At 31.6% G+C, this 22,457-nt stretch overlaps 2 protein-coding genes across 3 annotated transcripts in view; one reads left to right on the top strand and one right to left on the bottom strand.

The window, feature by feature from the left end:
• The window catches only part of LOC140451068 (glycerol kinase 3-like), a 72,418-nt gene extending 56,326 nt beyond the window's left edge, over positions 1 to 16,092 (bottom strand). Inside the window, exon 1 of one of the 2 annotated variants that reach the window (XM_072544787.1) lies at positions 15,488 to 16,092. In XM_072544787.1, coding sequence (XP_072400888.1) covers positions 15,488 to 15,719 — 232 coding nt within the window. In that variant the 5' untranslated portion in view covers positions 15,720 to 16,092. The remainder of the gene's footprint in view (positions 1 to 15,487) is intronic. The other variant, XM_072544786.1, reaches the window with a different exon arrangement.
• A 4,616-nt stretch (positions 16,093 to 20,708) lies between these two features.
• LOC140449928 (uncharacterized) lies at positions 20,709 to 21,431 on the top strand. The gene is made up of 2 exons (XM_072543344.1): positions 20,709 to 20,971; positions 21,168 to 21,431. The coding sequence occupies exons 1-2, from the start codon at positions 20,843 to 20,845 to the stop codon at positions 21,282 to 21,284; spliced, it is 246 nt and encodes an 81-aa protein (XP_072399445.1). The 5' UTR covers positions 20,709 to 20,842; the 3' UTR covers positions 21,285 to 21,431.
• The last annotated feature ends 1,026 nt before the right edge of the window (positions 21,432 to 22,457 follow it).

The following is a 22,457-nucleotide window of genomic DNA, read 5'->3' as shown; positions in this document are numbered from 1 at the left end:
TTCAAATAGCTATGACAAAAATTTCATTAAAATATATTTATTAATAACGAAGTTATGACAACTTAAAATTTTAAAACTTACTAAGAAAAAACTCTGTATTAACGTTAAAAAAAAAACACTATTAACAGAAACATGGAAACATAATTTTAGTTTAAATCCTAGCTGCCTTTACCAATCCACCATCTAATTGGTTACATTTGTCGTAGCGTTTATGAATATTTCTAATTACATTTCTTAGTTGTTGGGGAGTAATTTCTGCACATGCCTGTCGAATTCTTGTACGAAGTTCGTTTACGTCTTTGCACGGGTTTGGTAAACTTTTTGTTTGATAACTCCCCAGAGAAAGAAGTCTAAAATTGTGAGATCTGGAGGGCCAATCTATCAACGGACTACCCCGGCCTATCCAACGGTTCGGAACATTTTCATTTAGCCATTGTTTCACGGTTCTGGCGTAATGAACAGGACACCCATCTAACTGGATATACAAATTTAATCGTTCATTAATTGGGAGCTCATGAAGAGTATTCCACAAGTCGGTATTTAAAAATTCTAAAAAGTTCTGTGAGTTCAAGTTTTCTTCAAAAAAGAAAGGACCAATAACTCGCTCGTTCAGTATACCACACCAGACATTGATTTTTTGAGAATACTGGCTTTTACAGTTTATTATCCAATGAGGATTATCTGCTGTCCAATAGCGACAATTCTGTGATGATACTTCTCCATTTGTAGTGAAAGTGGCTTCGTCGGTAAACAACACGTTTTTTAGAAAATTTATATTGTTTAAATATTCCTCTTGGGCCCATAAACAATATTCTAAACGTTTTGCTTCGTCGCCTTCTTGTAATGTGTGTAAGAATTTTGGTTTGAAAGGTTTAATATTATTTACCTTAAGACATCGCCGAATACTCTCTCGAGGCACATTCAAATATAAACTGGCATTCCTTAAACTGGCATTAGGGTTATTTCTGAAATGATCTAAAATGATTTGATCATTTCCTCTTCTTCTTTGTAACGGGTTATTTTTTAAAATTAGTTTTGATACTCTTTTTGATATTCTATTTATTTTGTTTACCGTACCGCAACTAATATTAGGACGATCCACATGTCTGTCATTAAATATTGTACAAACTTCTCTGGCACTTCTATCGTTATCTCCCAAAAGACGTATAATTTCAATTTTTTCTCTCAAACTTAATCTTGCATGACACAAAATATTATTAAAAGAATTTGAAGTAAATATTGTTGCAGATATTATGGATAAATTTATGCTAGCACTGAAATTTATATGACACAAATAATGTTATACAGTAATATCGTTGTCATGGCAACTGAGATTTTAAGTTGTAGCATGTAAAGTTAATAATAATGTAAGTGCGTTACTTGCATTAAATTTTTATGCTATTTTAAACATTTTTTTGTCTAGTAGTGGTTTATTATTAAAATTATTTAAAAAATAATTAGTTTTATGGTTATCTGTTGATACAGGGTGTTCTTTTTTGACTCGTAGCTTAGTGAGTTTTAAAATTTCAAGTTGTCATAACTTCGTTATTAATAAATATATTTTAATGAAATTTTTGTCATAGCTATTTGAAGACACTCTAAATCCAGTGGCGTAGAAATTTTTTTAATAAAAAATCGCTAATACAAATTCTCCATTTTCGACGAAGAAAAAGTATCGTAGACTGCCGTGAAAATTTAACAAAATATTTCATATTTTGTCCCGCAATAGACCTTTTATTACATGACATTAAAAAAAAAATTTGGTTAAAATCGGTTAACAACTTCAAATTTTATAGAGGTGTTTCCAATCTAAATGGGTCACACTGTATAAACATTAACTATTGTTTATACAGGGAGGCAAAAAAAAAATATAATTTTTGAATTAAATTAATTTACCACCATTCGCTGATATGCATATTTCTACCTCTTGGCGTCCTCAGAGCGAACTCATGGTAAGCTCTAACGAAATAAAATATTTTCCATCTATAAAAGTAAATATTTAAAAATATTTACCGACAGACGCTAAAGCGACATCTACTAACGAGAAGTTAGATAGGCTTTTCTGTATCATGTCTGTAAGTCAAAACATCACAAAGCCTGAACTACCAAAGGTATCCCCGCATATCAGCCAAGAATATGCGTTCACTACTGTACATCAAAAACTTTACTACCAACGTCTTTGTCATTGAATATATCACCAAGTACAGAGAAACCTATCTAAAACTTATCAAAACAGCTAAAAAAATGTATTATCAAAATCGTCTGGGAAGCTCTAAAAATGTTGCAAAAGAAACTTGGTCCATAAATTATCTTCGAAATAAAACTAACACAGCTCAAACATTTTCTTTTCCAAACCCTGAAAATCTAAATGAATACTTCGTTAATTTGAGTAAAAATATAACATCAACTATTTTGCCACAACAAGATCCTATTTCCTGTTTCAAGACCAGTTGATAAATCTGAACTGATCCAAACAATCAATAGCATGGACTATCCATAAAAATTTTCTTAAATCTCCCAAAAATTGGATTGGAAGTCCTGGTCTCACTAATTAATGATTCCTTTGAAAAAGGTATATTTCCAGAGTGCCTAAAGACAGCCAATATTATTCCTCTTCATAAGGGTGGTGAAATATCGAATGTCAGCAACTGTAGACCTTTGCCTTAATACCGGTCCTATCCAAAATTATTGAGAGACTTATAAAACCCCGACTTATGTCCTTTCTAGTTGAAAACAACATTTTATCACAAAGTCAGTTCGGCTTTTTATCTAATAAATTTAAAAGTGATGCTGTTTTCTGTACTATATGAGGTCTATCAAGCACTAAACAATAATCTTTACACTGCCACTGTTTTTGTGACTATACCAAAGCTTTTGGTTGTGTAAATCACGATATTTTGATAAAAAAACTAAATTTCTACCTAATTCAAGATATTTCTTTGAATTGGTTCCAATATTACTTGGGGAATAAAGAACAACTAGTTAGATCAAGTGATATACTTAAAAAATACTTGGAAAAATTTACAACTCATTAATATTGGTAAGACAGAACACACAATTCCAGAAACATTAAAAGAACCCTATGAGATTAATCAGTACTACACATCATGCATCCCACATCTAACAATCAATCAAAATACAATTGACAATTATTTAAATACTGTACCTAATCGCGAACAATTTACCTTTACTCCAGTATCTTGTGATCTAGTGCAAAAATTGTTATATACTATTAAATCTAATGCTCTAGGTTCAGACGGTTTAAACTTAAAAATGTTGCTTCAATGTTGCCCATTAATCATTCCTTATATAACGCATATAATGAATTGTTGCCTCTCGAGTAACTATTTTCCAGATGAATGGAAAAAAGCATTAATTAGACCCATACCTAAATGTAACAATCCAACCGAATATAAGGATCTTAGACCTATTAGTATTCTGCCTACTTTATCAAAAGTATTAGAACGCATTATGCAAATGCAGCTTGGTGATTATATTTCTAACAATAATATCTTAACTGATTTTCAGTCCGGGTTTAGGCCATTTCACAACTGTGAAACAGCACTCCTTAAAATAACTGATGACATTTTGAGAGAAAGAGATGTGGGTAAGGTTACCATTTTAGTTTTGATCGATTTCTCTAAGGCATTCGACACTCTCAATCATTCACTACTCTGTGCAATTTTGAAGTCAATCGGCTTTTCCATAGATGCATTGAATATGGTTAAGTCATACTTGCATCACAGGAAACAGAGCGTCAAAGTAGACGAAAAAAGCTCTGATTTTCTAAACATTTTGTCAGGTGTACCTCAGGGCTCAATCTTAGGTCCAATCTTATTTACTTTATACACCACCAATATTGATACCTCCTTGAATACCTGTAAATTTCATCTCTATGCAGATGATACACAAATTTACCACTCATTTTACCCGGTTGACAGAGCAAGTACTATTGAGATTGTTAATCAAGATATTAAATCATTGATTGCTTGGGCAAGAAATCATGCGTTAAATATAAACTCTAAAAAAACTAATCTGGTGGTTTTTGGTCCAAACAGGGTGTGTTTGGAAATGAGTAACATCATTGAAATAGTTGTTAATAATGAAATCATTAAACCTGTAACTAGTGCAAAAAATCTAGGTTTAACTTTAGATAATCACCTCAAATTTACAAAACATATTAACACCTGTGTGAGTAAAGCATTTCTCAGTCTAAGAACAATTTACCATAATCGCCGCTATCTGTCATACAAAGTAAAAAGAATATTGTGCGAAAATCTGGTACTATCAAAATTTAACTATGGAGATGTTGTGTATGGGCCTTGTATTAGTTCAGATGACAGGAGAAGAATTCAGGTGGTTCAAAATTCGTGTCTTCGTCTGATCTGTGGTGTAAGAAGACACCAGCCTATTTCTCACAAATTAAAACATGTAAAATGGTTGAACATGGAAAAGAGAAGATTTCTACATGCTGCTTGTCTTTTCCACAAAATTATCAAAAACTCTCTACCAGCATATCTTTTTAAAAAAATTATATACAGAACTGACATACATAATGTTAATACAAGATATAAAAAAACAATTACAGCTCCGCCACATCGTACAGAACAATTCAAAAATTCATTTACATATCAAATATCAAAAGTATATAATGGATTAGCTAAAGAATTAAAATTAAAATCGATTCTATCTGTTAAAAAATCTCTTAAATCTAAATTGCTAAGTGAGTAACACATGTGCAACTATTTGATGACCTATTATGAAGTATGTATAAACTGTGTGATAGTTTTTGTACAATATTTAAATGTTAAATGTTTCTATTGGTTATGGTTTTTAATTGATTGTTACATAACATGCAATTATATATTTTTTTTTTCTCTCTTGCTTAAGATGAAAAGCAGAGGTACTGATTTCTTGAAATCAGCACCAACTGATCTTCGGCATTTTTTCTTTCTTATTGTATTTTATGCATATTATAAATTATATATTTTGTGTATTGTATGAATTTGAAGGAAAAATAAAGACCTTTATTATTATTATTATTATTATTATTATATTGACTCTATTCACAAAAGGATTATATGTGGAGTACCACAAGGTTCAGTATTGGGTCCTCTACTTTTCCTTATCTTTATAAATATCATCACCAACATAAAAATCGATAAAATTTTTTTCTTTTTGCTGATGATACTAGTATCACCTGGAGGAACTCTAATATTGCAACTCTTCATGCAACTATAACTTCTGATCTACTAAAAATAAAAACCTGGTCCGACTCTAATTTACTGTTTTTTAACGTGGCTAAGACAGTAGCATTATCGTATAAAGGAGCTCTTCAACCCTTGCTTCTTAATAAAAACCAGACCAGTATCGTCAATTCTGTGAAATTTCTTAATATCACTTCCTGATGTCCCTTCATATTACTTTGTTAAGTAATAAACTAGCCTCAGCATGCTATGCAATAAGATCTGTTTCAAAGGAAATCAATTTAGCATCTTCCAAAATAACATATTTTTCTTTGTTCGAGTCTCATCTTCTATATGGTCTTCCTTTTTGGGGTTCTAGTACAGCTGTCTAATCTGATGTTTTTAAATTACAAAAAAGAGCAATACAGTATCTTTTTAGCCTCAGTAGAATAACACATTGCAGAAGCTACTTCAAAAATCACCGAATTTTAACTCTTCCCTCTTTATATATTTTAGAAACTGTTTGCTTATTTCGTAAACACCTACATGTTTTTCCATCAAGACCTAATCATGACTACTCCACCAGAAATTCAACCTTTGATGTGTATTTACTGATCCCGTCCACTGAGTTAGTAAAAAAATCTGTATTATATTCGGCAAAAAATTATACAACCCTCTCCCTTTCTAACTTAAATCTGCAACTTCTTTCCTTAAGTTCCATAAAATGACAAAAGCCTATTATATTATGCAGTGGAAGAATTTCTTAACGAATAACTAAGAAATTACAGTACCTACGTTTATGTACAAGTAACTAAAGTATTTTCTTCATATAAATGGATAGATGATTTTTTTCAAATAAATAAGGACTAAGCACCGAGTCTTGGTGGTGCAATCCTACTTTCACATGAAATTTATCAGTCTCTCCCACAAGTGCCCTAACACTATATCATATGAGCGTTTGTTTCTTTATTCCTGTATTTTTCCATCAACTGCCTCATAATGAAAATTGCGTCTGTTGTTGATTTGCCTTGCATAAAGCCAAACTGATTATCAGATATTTCGGTTTCTTTACGTATCCATCTGTCAATAATTACTCTCTACCATATGTTCATGGTGTGATTAAGTAGTTTTATGGCTCTGTAGTTTGTACATTAGGGTGTCCCGAAAAATTGCTTTTGGTTTTTGTTTAATAGAAGACCTCTTGAAATTGGGGTAATTGCTCGTAAATTATCACAATAATTTAAAAAAATTATAACAATATATCTTTAGGGTTCTACCGAACTTTAAAGTTTTGAAAAATTGTCATTTTTATAGTAATATTTCATTATACTTAATTTGGCATCCTGAACTAAATATAAAACATTATTTAATGCAAGACCTCTTAAAATTTATGTAATTGCCAATAGATTATCACAGTATTTTTAAAAATAAAATAAAAATATATCTTAAGGGTTCTACCGATCTTCAAACTTTAGAAAAATTGTAATTTTTGTAAAATGACAATTAAAGTATAATGGAAAGGATCCATCCAACTCAGAAATATATGCCATTGTTTCTGAAGAAGTTATTAATATTTGAACAAAAGCTTTGATTCCAATCATAACTAAGGAACGGATTATTCAGTTACTAAAATATTATTTCGAAAAGTACCTCAGTTCGAAAATACACCCCAAAAGCAAACGAAATAACAGTTTTGAAAACAAAGTGAAGTATTTTGTATAGTCAGCTGAAAAGCTTTTTGACGTTACTGCTTGTAAATGTATTTCTATTGAATCTTGTTCATGTTTAAAACATAAAAAAGTTGCCATCAATGATAGAGACTTTCTGTTAGATCAAAGAAATGACAGGAAAATGGTTATAGGCGTTGTTGATAAGAAAGAAACTGCCAGATTCATGAAACGACAGCAGATAAAAATAGAAGAATCAATGAGGGCAACAAAAAAGTTGTGTGCTACTCAAACGACCGATTTTATATCAGCCAATTGTGATGAAGAAGCAGTGCCTGACTCTTTCTCAACAGAAACACCGTCGACTTCCACGTTTAATAGAAATACGTTGCGGTTGCCAACAGTTGCTAAAGTGAGTGATAGATACGGTTTATCGATGCGATCTGCTGCTGCTGTTGCTTCTGCCGTTTTGGTTGACGTGGGTTTGGTTTCTACCGAAGATCTGACACTGATTATTGATAAAAACAAAATCCACAGAGCTGTATGTAAAGCCCGAAGAGATGCTTCAAAAGATGTTGCAGGTATTGTTGTAAATAGCATTTACTTTGATGAACGAAAGGACAAGACCCTGATAAATGAGAAAATAGGGAATCGTTACCATCGCAAAGAGATTTTGGAAGAACACATCTCATTGTTATCAGAACCCGGATCAATTTATTTGGGATATACAACGCCTAGTCGTGGCACTGCAAATGGAAGTTTTACTTCGATCACAACTTTTTTTGAGGGTCAAAGATGGGACACCCTATTGTACATTGTTGTACATCTCCCTTGTTTTTATAGACAGGTACTTTAATCTCTAAATATAGAACATATTATTTTTAACAAACATAAGTGGAATATTACAGATATTGACTAAAAAAACATTTCATAAATACAAATAACCAAAGTTGACCGGGTACTGTTTACTATTATTGTAAAATCACTTATACTGTTTATTATTGAAAAATTCAATGGATAAAGAATAGCTGGACTCTGAACTGTAGTATTTAGTTATCATTACAATACGACATTATATTTTGGTATTGGTGACAGTAGATAAGTACCATGAGATAAAATAAATTTATTAGTGACACTCTTTAACACAAGCAACATCTATATATGGGTGTTTCTCTGCTATCGGGAAATTTTTCTTTAAAAAACCCGCACATTTGCCTCCTGGTTAAGGCGTGGACAATTTTATGTAAATCTGTGACAGCGGACTGTTGAAGCTATTCAGGGTAATCTTTTTATGGACAAAAACAATTAAAGCGTTTATTTGAAAAACAATACATGTCCATTTTTTTGCAAATTCGACTTTGTTGTTCGCATAGAATAGTAGTTTCTTTATCAATCTTCACTTGTGTAAAAATCCAAGATGTCCGAAGTAAACTACATAGAAAATTAGGATAGTTTTATAAAAATAAAAGATGTCCATGCGGTTTGTTGTAAAAGCAACATTTTTCCCATCTTAGTCAACGGTCATTGCTAAGCGTGAATGATATTGTCTATAAATTTATCAGTTGTGTGCGTTCTTTGTTATTAACCCATTTACGGCCAAAGGTGCGTAAACGCAACCTTTATTGTTAATTTTTTTTTGGCCCGAAAATAATTTTTTTAATGTTTTCTTTTTATTGAAGTAACATCTCAATAGATTGAGGTATATAGTATCATTTTTCTTTTGACAAAAATATTACTTTTTATATATTTTAAGATTATTATAATTTTGCATAATTTAATGATTTATGCACATCTTCATACAAAAAATTTTTCCGATACTAATTATAAACTTAATTCATATTTTGTATTCTATAATTATAAAAATATGTTGAAATTTTTATTATTCTAAAAACTTATTCATTCATACTTTAAAAATAAGGTCTATAATTGCATGTTTATACGATGGATTCGTATACGCACCTTTGGCCGAAACCATATTATATTTTTTTTCGTAGACTAAACAATCTGAAATTACGATCTCGTCAATAGTCAATACACTTCATTCCCTATTTATAAAATTGCTGTGTGCTGTAAACGTTATATTTGCTTTTTTATATATATTGTCACCAATTTTTGAAATAATTAACCGAAAGTTTGCACAATTTGGAGTTTTTGCAAAAAATCTTTCCATTGACGAGGAAATGGTTCCATTGACGAGGAAATGGTTCCATATTTCGGGCGACATTCGTGCAAAATGTTCATCCGTGGAAAACCTGTTAGATTTGGTTTTAAACTATGGTGTTTATGTTCCGATACTGGTTATTTGTTCAAATTTATTCCATATGGCGGAAAAACTGAGAAAACAGATAATAGTTTTAGCTTAGGAACGGCAGTTGTTTTGAATTTACTTTCGATAGTTAAAAACCCACAGCAACATAAGGTTTTTTTCGACAACTTCTTTACGTCATATGCTCTTTTTGGACTATTGAAAGAAAAAGGATTCTTTGCAACAGAAACAGTAAGGGAAAATCGCACTGCTAAGTGTCCTCTAGAAGAAAACAAAATTATGAAAAAAAGGAAAGAGGTTCATAAGGTAATGGCACCAGTACCTGACATTCTTAGATTACAAATTAACTTATAATTTTTTACTGACTAAGATAGATGAAGAAAGTCACAAGAGAACATTTCAGTGTGACTATTACTACTTATTTTTTATAAATATCTTTAAAAAAATCGAAAAGTTGTTTATTTAAGATTTTATTTTTAATGTTTTTTGATAAAATACATGTTCCCCTATAGATGACAGATAAAAATTGAAGGTCACCAGTTGATGACAACACAAGAACCCTATAGGTGACACCTAAATAAACTAAAATATAAATATGAAAATGCAGCATTATTAATAAGCACATAATACCTATTCAAACAAAGATGTAAAAACTTAAAACTAAAATTACTGAATATATAACTTCTTAAATTTAAACACATTAAAACTTCTATTTATGACAAAAACTACAAGATTTTAAAACATTTCTTTCAAATCGGAAACTGGTGCTTGAAAAACATATTTAAACCTATCACCAGATTGCACCACTTGTGGATTTTCTAATTTTCCCAAAATTTGATTAAAAGCTACTGTGGACACATCATCCTCAACAGCCTTAAAAGTTTGTTTTGTAGTATCAATAGATTTGCATCCCATAACTAATAATTCGTTCTTAGAGCATTTTTTCTGAACAATGCAGACATATTTAAATCTTTGGGAATTTCTTTTCCCTCCCATAAATGACACTAGAATGAAATCACCACTTTGTAGTTCACTTAAATTTTCTATTGTGATTAGCTTTTGTATATCTTCAGCACCTGTATCTTCGAAATCCTCATTCCATCCAGAATTTTCAGACTCTGCATACTCTATGTCACTAACATCACTATCTTCTGATGCTGACTCAATCTTATTCTTTTTCTTTTTTAATATTTTTTCAGCCTTAGCTTCTTCTCTCTTTTTTTTTCTCTCAATTTTAATTTTTTCCTGTTCTTCTTTTACTTGTTGTTTCTTTTTATTGTATTCTTGCCATGAATCAGAGGTCACAACAGATGGTATCTTTTCTTTTCCTTTTATTTAAAGATTCCTTGCTCGTTTCCGGCCAGAATAAGGCCCTTTTAAAAGGTGATGGAACATACTGACCTGCTTCTATGTTAATGTTTATGTTAACTGGTGTTGATGTTACTATTGGAATTTTTTCAGGAGTAGAATCTTTTACAGGTGTCGAGTGAATAACTGATACATCTATTATATTTTCTAATTTATCAGGTATATTTTCTTTTTCTTCTACGTTTTCCAGTCTTTCCATAATTGTCACGTTTTGTACTGTCTGATCATCAACAAATGTCCGTTCTTGATATTTTTGAGATGATGTCACATAATCGCAAACTTTCTCCCAAATTTTAAATAGTGATTTGTCTTCATTGTTCTGAATACCTCTCACAAAATCTGAAACTTTTTGTTCGCCAATAAGTTTGCTTAATGTTAACTTAAAGGATATCCAATCTACGTTGCCTAAGTTTTCTTCCAGAGCTAAATTTTGAATTGGTTCTTGAAGCAGATTATTCTCTTCAGTAGGTGGTGTAATTTTAGTATAATCCACTGCATTTGGGTTCCATGGCACCAAACCGCATTTACGAAAACCATTTTTTGCAATGTCTGGTGTAATCTTTGAATTTATAATTTTTTCTAGCAGTGGTGCAAAATTATGTTTTTTTAATTCAGACATATTGTTTTCTAATCTCCATTCCAAAACATTTTCTTTCCAGGTACCCTTTAGAGATTTAAATATAGCTACATCCAGTGGCTGTAACAAGTGGGTTGAATTTGGAAATAATGCGATTAATATTATACCCTTATCAATACAAAAATTACTTAGAGGCAAAGTCAGGTGGGATGAGTGTCCATCCACAAATAAAATAATGGGCAAAGGTATTTTGGCAACTTCTGTCAGCCAAGGAAAAAACACATTGGTGATATATTCAAAAAATCCTTCAGCAGTCATCCATCCGCTCTCTGAGCGACCTATTCCCCACTGTTTTGGTACACTCTCCGCCAGAACTGCTGGAATTCTTACATATCGGAATATGACCATTGGTGGACCAACACTACCTGCAGCATTACATGCTACCAAAACAGTAAGACACTCTTTCTCATCATTTCCAACAGCTTGGTAGACAGATCGGTCACCTCTTTTTGCTAGAATTTTTTGTCCTTTTGGATTTAAAAAAAAAGGCTGATTCGTCAGCATTAAAGACCCTGGTAGGGTCTTTGAGGATATCACAATAATTTGATTCTGAGAGAAAATCGTAAACTTCAGTGAACCAGTTTTTAATTTGTTGTTCAGTTACATTTTTTCTGCTGCTGGTAAGATTTTGGCAAACTCTTTGAGAAATTTCTGGATGCCTTTTTAAAAATCCGTAATACCATTTCTTTCCAATTTTGTAGTTTTTTAAGTTCAGAGGTTTACTTAATTCTATCGCCAATTTTCTAGCACTTACGATTAAAATGCTTCTTGTAATTGGGAATTTTCGACTTGCCATTGATATTATCCACTGCACTAGCCTATTTTCTTCCTCTGCAGTAAATATTGGATTTGGACCCATTCTTCTTTCTACTGGATTTTTGCCTTTCAATTTGTAGAGTAAGGTAACTCGTGGAACTTTATGGAGTCTGGCAGAGGTTGCCGTAGGCATTCCATTTCGGCAATCTACCAAAGCTGCTTCCATATCTTCATGACTGTATTGTAATATTTTTTTTGGCATCCTTTTAAATCTATAACAAAAAAAAGCTGTCACGTATTGGAACCCACATTTTCTGATTGTAACCAATACCTGACACTGGGTGTCATGTACTGGTGTCAAAAAAATTTTACATGAATTCTAGTTACCTAAAGATGACACCCCTTGTATCTGGTTTATTTCAAGGTTATTTACTAAAATTTATTAATAAATAAGAAAATAACTTCCAACCCCCACTAGCATTAGTTCTTAATATGTCTAAACTTAAATAAAAAGTACCAAAAAATATTAATAATGTTTTCTTACCTTTTAGTCACTCTACTAACAAAAAAACTTTAAGACGATAGGACCATGCATCTACTTGTGAAAACAATTAATAGCCATCTTGGATTCAGAAATAGCAAACTACTTTTAATGCTCACTGATAGATGGCACTAACAGCAAAGAATTAAATTTATGCCAGAGAAGATTTCTGTAATTTTAACCCTTATTTGATTGAATTTATTTCATAAGTGTCACCTATAGGTGCCCTGTCCACTACTGGTGCCATTACCTTATATATGTGCATTCGATTGAAATTTAGAAGTTTTGGTGACAAGATGGAACGATAATTCAGTAGTGACTGTAATGACAAATACATGTGACGTTTTATTCCTTATGCAAACTAAACGTTATAACCGTAAAGAACACAAAGAAATTCTTATCCCTCAGCCTAATGTAATTCACCAATATAACCAATACATGGGTGGAGTGGTTCTGCATGATAATGGCATTGTGAATTACTGTATTAAAATAAGAGGAAAAAAGTGGTGGTGGCTGTTGTTTATTAACATGATTGACAGTATGGTGATCAATAGTTGGAAAATTTTTAAAATTGCGAATGATTCTAAAATTTCCCAGCTGGAGTTTCGTTCGAGATTGGTTCTTAACTTATTAAAATATAGTGGACATGCAGAGAATAGTGAAGAAACCGCTACATCATTGTCAAACTCAGAATATGGACGTCCATCTAAATTTGCTTTACCAGATGAAACTAGATTCGACAATATTGGCCACATTATAGAAAGAGACGATAATAGTGCAAGAAGAAAATGTCGGATGTGCAATAGTAATACTATTTATTTATGTAAAAAGTGTACACTGCATCTACACCCTGAATGTTTCGAAAATTTTCATCTTAAAATTTAATTTACAGTTAAGATACAATATGTTCCTTTTTTAAAAATTGTATGCGTATTCGGCCAAAGGTGCGTATACGCACCCACCTGTTTTTCCTTTCATGAGAAAAAAAAATTCTTTTTGGTTGTAAATTTGTCTTAATGTATGTGTTTTTAATCCAATCTAATAAATCAATTGTCAAATTTCTCTTTGTTGATTGTCTCGGCCCTTAATGGGTTAACAGGTAATGTTTGTTTCTTTTGTATTAGAAAAATAGTTCAGCATGACGGAAACTGTTCAACACAATACTTCTTCTTCTTCTTCTTCTCGTATTACTACAACCCGGGGTGGGTTTTGGCTGACTGCACATCTTGCTTCCATCTTGAACGGTCGTCCATAATAGTTGGGTCAGTGGGCAGCCCCATTGTTCTTAGATCTGACCATAAACAATACCTCTAATACCATATATCAACACAATACCTCTAATATTATAGATGATAGCATTTGTGAAATTTGAACTGTAGATCAATCATGAAAACGGAGAAGTTTATCATTCAGAAGTTTTAGAAGGGAAATCATAAAGCAAGCTAAAATACATGGAATTGCAGACAAAACGCATAAAGGTGATAAGGATGTTTTAGCCCGAACAGCAGGAAATGACTGTGGGTAAGTTTTTCGATAATAACAAGTTGTTTTATCAATGCTTATGACTTCAATCTTGGTTGTAGGTAAAAACGTTACTGATGCTTCTATGTAATAACACAAGAACAAAGTTCTGACTTACTGCATATGTTTAATAATATGAAGACCAAAGATGAGCAGCATTCATATTTATCAAGCCTCATAGGCTTTACTTCTGTCCAGAGATGACTCAGTTGTCTTCCAAAAGCTGCTTTATTTAACCACAGTACTACTAGTGACAGTGGAAATGAAGATACAAACAAAGATTGACATCAACAAGGTCCACCACATGTAGCTTCTTTTATGTATAAAATTCGACTACCGGGAAAAGACATAAGATTTTGTGGCAAAGCTCTTCATAGTATTTTCAATGTTACTGAAATGCAGATCCGTTGAATTAGAAATAGCTTAGCAATTAATGGATGTTCTTCAAAAGATGCTGATGCAAGCTTAAAAATGGGCCTAAGAAGACACACTCTGCTGATATAGAAAACATAATAGCTCGCATTTCTTAATTCAAAGGCCGCCAAAGTCATTATACACACAGACTGGACAAAATCTTTATCTACCATCAGAATTAAATTTAAAAAATATGTACAGAGCCTTTAAAGAACTTCACCCATAGTCCAAGGTTTCTTACTTTGTTTATTATAACATATTTCTAACTCGACTTAACATATCTTTTTCTTACCCCAGAAGTGACACTTGTACATTATGTGAATTTAACTGATCTAGCAGGTTCCGTGTTTTGTGATAGAAAATTAATTGTATCTGGAAACTGTTCTATACTTAATACTAATAGTATTATCAATATTTGACCAGAGATCTCAAGGAACCATATGGAAATAACAATTTACTAACTAATAACATCAATTACTCTAAATCTTGGATAAATGTTTTTTAAAGAAACATAAAATAAAGAAAAATGGAAGCAGAGTATTGTAACAAATGTACAATTAGAAATACATATAAAAGAAAAAATAAAATTGGGAATAGTTAATTATGAGCCAAGAAATCAATGCCAAGAAAGTGTTTTAACCTTGTTTTATAAACCTCAAAAGTATTTATTTATAGTTTATCGAACTACTGAAAAGAATTAATGGAATGGAGGGACATTTAAGTTTGTAAAAATAAAATTTAAATGTGGTTTATGATAAGTTGTATTTAATCCCCTTATTCTGAACATTTTCTGTACTTTACTGATGTTGCCTATTCTGTAAAACTGAGGCATCAAAATTCTCAAATAAAGCCCAAAGTTCAACTAAACTCAAAGCATTTGAAATTAGTTATATGAAAAATATTTAACGGACTGGTTGATCCCATAAACAGATAATGATATAAAATGCTAAGCCCTATTTAAGATAATAATCACCTGAATTAACAAAAAGTTAGATAAATCCTAATCTAATACATTTTTGAAGACGACAACAGTACTGAGATTAAAAAGTTGGACTTATCATTACAATTTATACAATTAATTCTTTAATACTATCATCTAAATCATTACAAGAATTATTCTGCAATACATACCTTCAGAGCCAAGGGTTTTGGCAACATTTTCCATGCAAGTTTCTACAGCTCTGAGGATCTCTCTGGGATCTTGCTCTGACCATCCTTCTTGGGGTACAGCTGTTGTAATGTCTACAGTGTGTTTGGCTATTTCTTTTGTATGTTCGGTCCGAAACACACAAAACTGTACTGTTCTGGTACCTGCATCTATCACTCCAATCAAATTCTGTTCCATGTCCTCGTCTTGATTCATTTTTCAGTGAAAACAAACTAAATTTTGTGTAAATTCTGGGGTTTACTATGAACCCTTTTTGCGGCAAACGTTTAGTGTTAGATCAATTAATCACATATCCACATTATCTGCACTTCATGAGAATCCACAGTAGCTATCGGAACATAATTAGAATAAATAATCTTTCGATATACGATTCTAGTTATCAATTGTATAACCAAAACACCTGCATTGCTTACTTGCCAAATACGAAATATATTGAAAATGTTTTTAACGTATACTGAGGTGTCTACATCTACGGAATAAATGAGACTGTGTAAAAGTGGACTAAAGCTTTGTTTTACAGTACACAGTACATTATCATATTTATAAAAAGAAGGAAATTCCAAAAATCAAAGTTCAAGTTCAAATATATATGTGACTTATAGACTTTCATAAAATTTGTCAAATTTGGTAGTGTCTATGCACTGACTGGACGGAGAAGGAAGAAATACCTAAATGTTATTTTCATATATTGAATACAAATAATGTATGTATAAGTCCTTCCTTTTACTCTAGATTTTAGTATAGCCGTATTTTGTCATGCTCTTTCCTGGATATTGTTGAAAAACAGTTAAGTTTCTTTATTTAAATATTTAATAGTAATTTTTTAATCTATGCTGTGCTTCTAATGCTACTAATGCTTAACTAGAAACTTGTCCAATCTAAGCTCAAAGTTTGATTACTTTTTCTTTAAATTCTCTTGTTACTGGTGGTTAATATTATGGGCGAATAGTGTTTTAGTAATTAACAATGTTAAGATAATTAACTGAAATATTATTAACGATATAATATGTGAATAAAATATGTCGAACAGAGAAAAGAAAATAAGACGACAGTAATATACAGAAAATGGAAGAGAGTTTTAAAAACAACTATATAAGAGAAGCATATAAATATCTACGCAATTTAAGAGAAGGGTCAAACCCCCATCAAATCTATGCAGAAATCAAGAAGGGCAGATAACTAGCAATCCAAGAGAAATCAAATTAATCTAAAGAATTTATTTCCAAATTCTTTTAGGGACGCGAGGAAAGGAAGGGCATATGGGCATGCAACACCTTGAGGGAAGAGGTCAAAGAAGCAATATGAACACAAAGGAATAACAAGGCTCCTGGTATGGACAATCTTCTTCTTCTTCTTTTGGCATCATAACCCTGGATGGGTCTTTGCCTGTCTGGCTATGTCCTTCCATTCAGATCTCTCTTGTGCCCTTCTTCTCCATTGTCTTATGTTCATTGTTTTCAGGTCGTCTTCCACGTCATCCAACCATCTCGTTCTGGGCCTTCCTTTTTTTCTTCTTCCTATGGGCTTCCATTGTAACATTTTCTTTGTTGTTTTTGCATCGTTTTGACTCTGCACATGTCCCAGCCATGACAGTCTTTGACTTTTCACAAATCTTACAATGTCATAACCTTCATTTAACTCATTAACTTCGTCGTTTCTCCTGATTCTCCATGTGCCATCTTCCTCTTGTACCGGGCCATATACTTTCCTCAGTATTTTTCTCTCGAATGTCCTGAGTTGGGCTTCATCTTTTTTCGTCATTACCCAAGTTTCACATCCATAGGTTACTACGGGTCTAATTAGTGTTCTGTAGATAGTCATTTTGGTTCTTTTGTCTGGTATTGACAATATCCCTTCTAAATTATAGTGGTGAATACTTAGTAGGTATGACAAATGCATGCACTCGTAAACAAGATTTGGAACGACGAAAAGACCCTAAGAGTCTGGAAAACCGCGATTATAATGGCCAATCTATAAAAAGGAGAATAAACAGAAATGCGAAAATGTATCGAGGCATAACACTCATGTGCACAGTTTACAAAGATTTTACTACATCCTCAACAATTAACTGAAAATATTGTCGGGGAATGTCAAACCTGTCTTCTACAAAGTCTTCGATATGAAAGATCTATAAAACGGCTACACACCTAACGATTTATCAAACTGCATACAGTACTGCATCGGTTAAAACTACCGCAGTAACGATAAATCGTCACGTGCGTAGGCAAATTGGATGCTGCGCAATACGTAGTAGGAGTGTTGTTCGCAGTACGCTTCCATAAAATATCGTAACAACGATCGTGTTTGAACGCAAGTTGTAACATGTGTAGAGTCTTGACTACGGCAGTATTGTTGTTGATAGCCAGTTATTGGGACATTAATCATGGACATTAAACAAAAAAAATTCTGGGAAGAGTTTATTGAAATATATAGACAAAACAGCTGTCTATAGAATGTAAAATCAAAAGACTATGCAAATAAAATAAAGAGAATCTCAAGTTATGATATTTTATTTAATAAATTTCAGGAACTGTTTCCAGAAGGGACAAAAGATGCAATGAAAAAGAAAATAAATAATATAAGAACATCTTTTAGGCGTGAACTGAAGAAGGTAAGATCCATTAACAATTATTATTATATCATAAAATTGCGTCTTTTGATTTTTAAAAGCTTTTATTTAACTTGTAGTGTATGTATCTATGTATGTATGTAAAGGTGGAAAATTGTAACGCTAATTTGGCGCACCACATATGTACTGTCGGTGACAATACATGTTTTTAATTTTAAAAATTAAACATCCGCCATTTTGGATGCGCCATTTTGAATTTTTTGATTTATGAAGCGACTTGCCTCAAACTCGAGATATAGAGGTTTACATTGACGCTGATTAAAATTTTTTTAGCGTTAGCGACGCTAAGTCTATTCATTTCATTAAATGAAATGAATAGACTTAAAAACATATCCAACGAGAACTAAAAAATAAAAAATAAATTTATTGTAAAAAAATCTTTTTTAAAAAAGCTTTTATTTCAATGCACTAAAAAGACGAAAATAAATTTTAAGAAGAATCTATTTATAACATTACACAATTTATATTATATAAAAGCTTGTCACGAGAAATACCAATTTTATATAAAAAACATAATCGCTCCGTGCGTGACTGACGCGACACCTACCGCCTTCATCTGACAGTTTCGGACCTACCAATTTTCAGGTTAAACATATGACATATGTTTGACATTGTTAAATACATGTGAAATTGACAATTATTAATAATTAAATTTTTAATTATATTTTTTTAGTTTATGTACAAAATAAATGTAGTATTAAAAACTGGGTTTCTCAAAATTCATCATAATATATCTTTTCAACCACAAACGGAAAAGAAAGGGAAAAATCTAGTACTGGCAAATCAAGTTTTTCACGTGAAAGAGCATATATTTAAAAACAGTAATAGTAAAAGTTATAATATAAAAGTTAATTAAAGTCATCAGACACTCTGCAGTTAGCTTGAAGCCTTATGAAATATCATTTAAGGTAAATTATTTAAATTTTTCCTATTTCAATTGCATAAAAATGAAATTATGTGATATTTACTTTTTCATATTAATAGCATGGATCCATCTTTTTCTTTTCTCTAATTTATATGTAATCTTTGGGAACCTATAAAAACTACACTTTCTATTTTTGCTATTATTAGCATAATTAAATACGCAATATGTATTTGCACACATTTTTGATAAAATTTATGCGTAAAAAGGTAGAGCCAATTTTGTCATATTTCGCCGCTACGCACGCTGGCATCGTTTCAAAGTACCCCTACCATGATCACGCACGAAGCGAATTCTTGTTTATCCACACAGATAAATTTCGCGACAAGCTTTTATATAATTATAAATTGTGTAATGTAATAAATAGATTCTTCTTAAAATTTATTTTCGTCTTTTTAGTGCATTTAAATAAAAGGTGTTTTTAAAAAGGTTTTTTTACAATAAATTTATTTTTATTATAATTCTTTTAAGCTTTTATTTTTTTTATTTCGAAAAAAAAAATTATTTAACTTGCAATGTTTGTATGTATATTTGTACGGATAAATTTTCCAACTGATTAATTTTAAAGCAGTTGTCCTCAAACGACTGAGCTGAAATTTTGCAAACATGTTTAGTTTGGATGACAATGCATGGTTAGTTGTATATTATTTAAATTAAAGCTTTTTTAAATGTTTCTTTTTTACTAATAACTTATTTTTTAACAAAATTATTTATTTTAGGTTAAGGATTCTAAAAGTACAGGATCCGGGGCTGATGATATCTATGAACCTTCTCTTTGGTATTATGACCTATTATTTTTTACTGCAGAAAGTGAAACAGGAAGAAAAGGAATATCAAACGACGAGGATGAGACTAACATGGATATGGAAATAGATAAGGTAATTTACTCGTATTAACTGTTAGAATAATATTTATTTATTTATATATTATTTCACCATACGGTCTTGAAAGGAAACCCTACCGACAGTGTTAAAATATTGTTTATAGACTTCTCTTACATTTTTTGTAACAAAAGTAGCATTTGACTTCTTTGTTTTTTCCAAACTTATCATACCGTTACCAGTTTGCTGCCTCCATTGACCTGGTATTATATCGCCAGTGTTAATATTTTTACGATCGACACATTTTTCAGTAATGTAATTACTTTTAGATGTTTTTCGCAAAAAGTTGTGCAAAGCACAGCATGCCAATATTACAATATCAATTTTATCCACACTTATATTGATAGGCTGTAGAAATATTCGAAACCTTGAAGCTAATATTCCAAAAACATTTTCCACAACTCTGCGAGCTAGACATAAACGATAATTAAATATTTTTTCATCGTAAGATATGTTCTTTTGAGAATATGGTTTCATTACATTTTCCATAAGTGGAAAAGCTTCGTCCCCAATAAAAACATATGGCTAATCAACAAAAATTAGTTACAAATGTAAAGCTTTGTTTTTAATTTTCATCATTTTGTCCTAACTTTTTTATACTATGGTCCTAACATTTTTCCACAAATAAATTTTTCATATGTTAAGGACTACGAATAGTCACTTCCAAAGTTAAATAACCCCTATCGTCAGTTGTCACGTTGGCATTGGTGGGAGTGTCTGAGGTACTTCTATTTGAACCAATTAAAAACTACTACATACTCGTGACCTGCACAAACACACACCTTCGAAATCAATGATCTTATTGGCTAATATCGTCAATGACATTTACGTTCTTACGTTTATAGACGTCAAACAGTAACCTCACTATTTTAAAAAATGAAAACACATGGAGGAGGATTGCGAACCCTGTAAACGCAGAGAAATGTCTTCAGGACATGGTAATCAAGAACTTACAGATCCTGTGGAGGAAATGCTAAAAAAGACCGGTTGTATTAACCTGCATTATAAAGTACAGGTACAAATTTTATAAAGCTAAATACAACTACTTCTAAAATGGTTTAAAATTTACACTTAATTTCCAGTAACTTTGATTAATTTTTCATCAATCGTCTATATTTCCCATAATCTTATCCTTTTTTGATGCCTTGTATTTACATTAATTCAAATTAGAAACCAAATTGATCAAAAGTAAAAAAAAAATATGATTTTAGGACTGCATATCAGAAACTAAAGATTGGAGACAGTGTCAAAGTCAAGTAACTGAGTTCAGGAAGTGTATGCAACAACATCAAGAATCAAGAAGTAAAAGTGGCACCCAAAATACCTAACATCATTTTTTTGTGTTTTAGTTTTCTGAAAAGACTTGTGTTAAACATGTTTAAGTCCTTAATATCTAGTCTTCAACCAACAAAAATGGTAATAATATTACGAACTGATATTAACATGGGAAGGGGCAAGCTAGCATCCCAGGCAGCTCATGCTGCTGTATTACTATATCAGTCATCAATAGAAAGTAATAATTCACATTTAAAATCATGGTTAGCAACAGGACAACCTAAGATAGTTTTAAAAGTAGAGACAAACTGTGAAGAAGTGCTTAAAGATACTTACCACAAAGCGAAGAATATGAATTTAAACACTTGTCTGGTTAGAGATGCAGGGAGAACTCAAGTGGACATAGGGTGCTTAACTGCTGTTGGTATAGGACCCAATAAAAAATCGGACATTGATGAAATTACAAGTTGTTTTAAATTATTGTAAATATTTATGTAATAAAGTTGTTAATATTGTTTTTGTTGTGTTTATTTATCTTATACTTATGTAACGTAGGCTCCCTCTATAACGAGAACTGAAATGGCAGACTAATTACCTCATTATAAGCTGATCTCGTTATATCAGACAACAATAATACTATGCATACATATAAATATGTAGTTTTCTAAAACATTAACTTCCTATAGTGTTTTTTTGTATGGCGTTTTTGAAAAAAAGTTGTTTACTTTTATTGTCAATGATATACATTAAAACAAAAAAGAGTTGTTTACTTTTATTGTCACTGATATATGTTAAAACAAAAAATCTGTACTTGCATTTCTTTCCACTACATAATGTATAAAGCGTATTTTCAAGGATAACATAAACTATTGCTTCTGCAATTGGAAGAAGTCTGTCATTTTTGACTGCTTTAAATTGTCCAGTATTATTCTATCTATCATATTTTCTAAATATGTGAGCTGTATGTTTCTTCATTTGCGTTTTGTCTTTGGATAAAGTTTTTTACAACATTAAAGCACTTTCTACATCTTGTCTATTAGGACCTTCTTTCGTAGATTCACCACGATTGTCTTCTCCTTCGTCACTGACGATAACGCGCTCCGGCGGATTTATTACTTCCGCGATAATTTCACTATCCACCGGAAGATCACAAACAATGACGTCATCATCAAAGGCAATGAATTCAGCAAACTCGTCATCATTGTTCAGTTGGGTTAGTTTTTGAC

Source organism: Diabrotica undecimpunctata, chromosome 9 (assembly GCF_040954645.1).
Source record: "Diabrotica undecimpunctata isolate CICGRU chromosome 9, icDiaUnde3, whole genome shotgun sequence".
In the NCBI taxonomy this organism is placed as follows: Eukaryota; Metazoa; Arthropoda; class Insecta; order Coleoptera; family Chrysomelidae; genus Diabrotica; species Diabrotica undecimpunctata.
The sequence above is the reverse complement of the archived record's forward strand: the minus strand, read 5'-3'. Positions and strand labels throughout refer to the sequence as shown.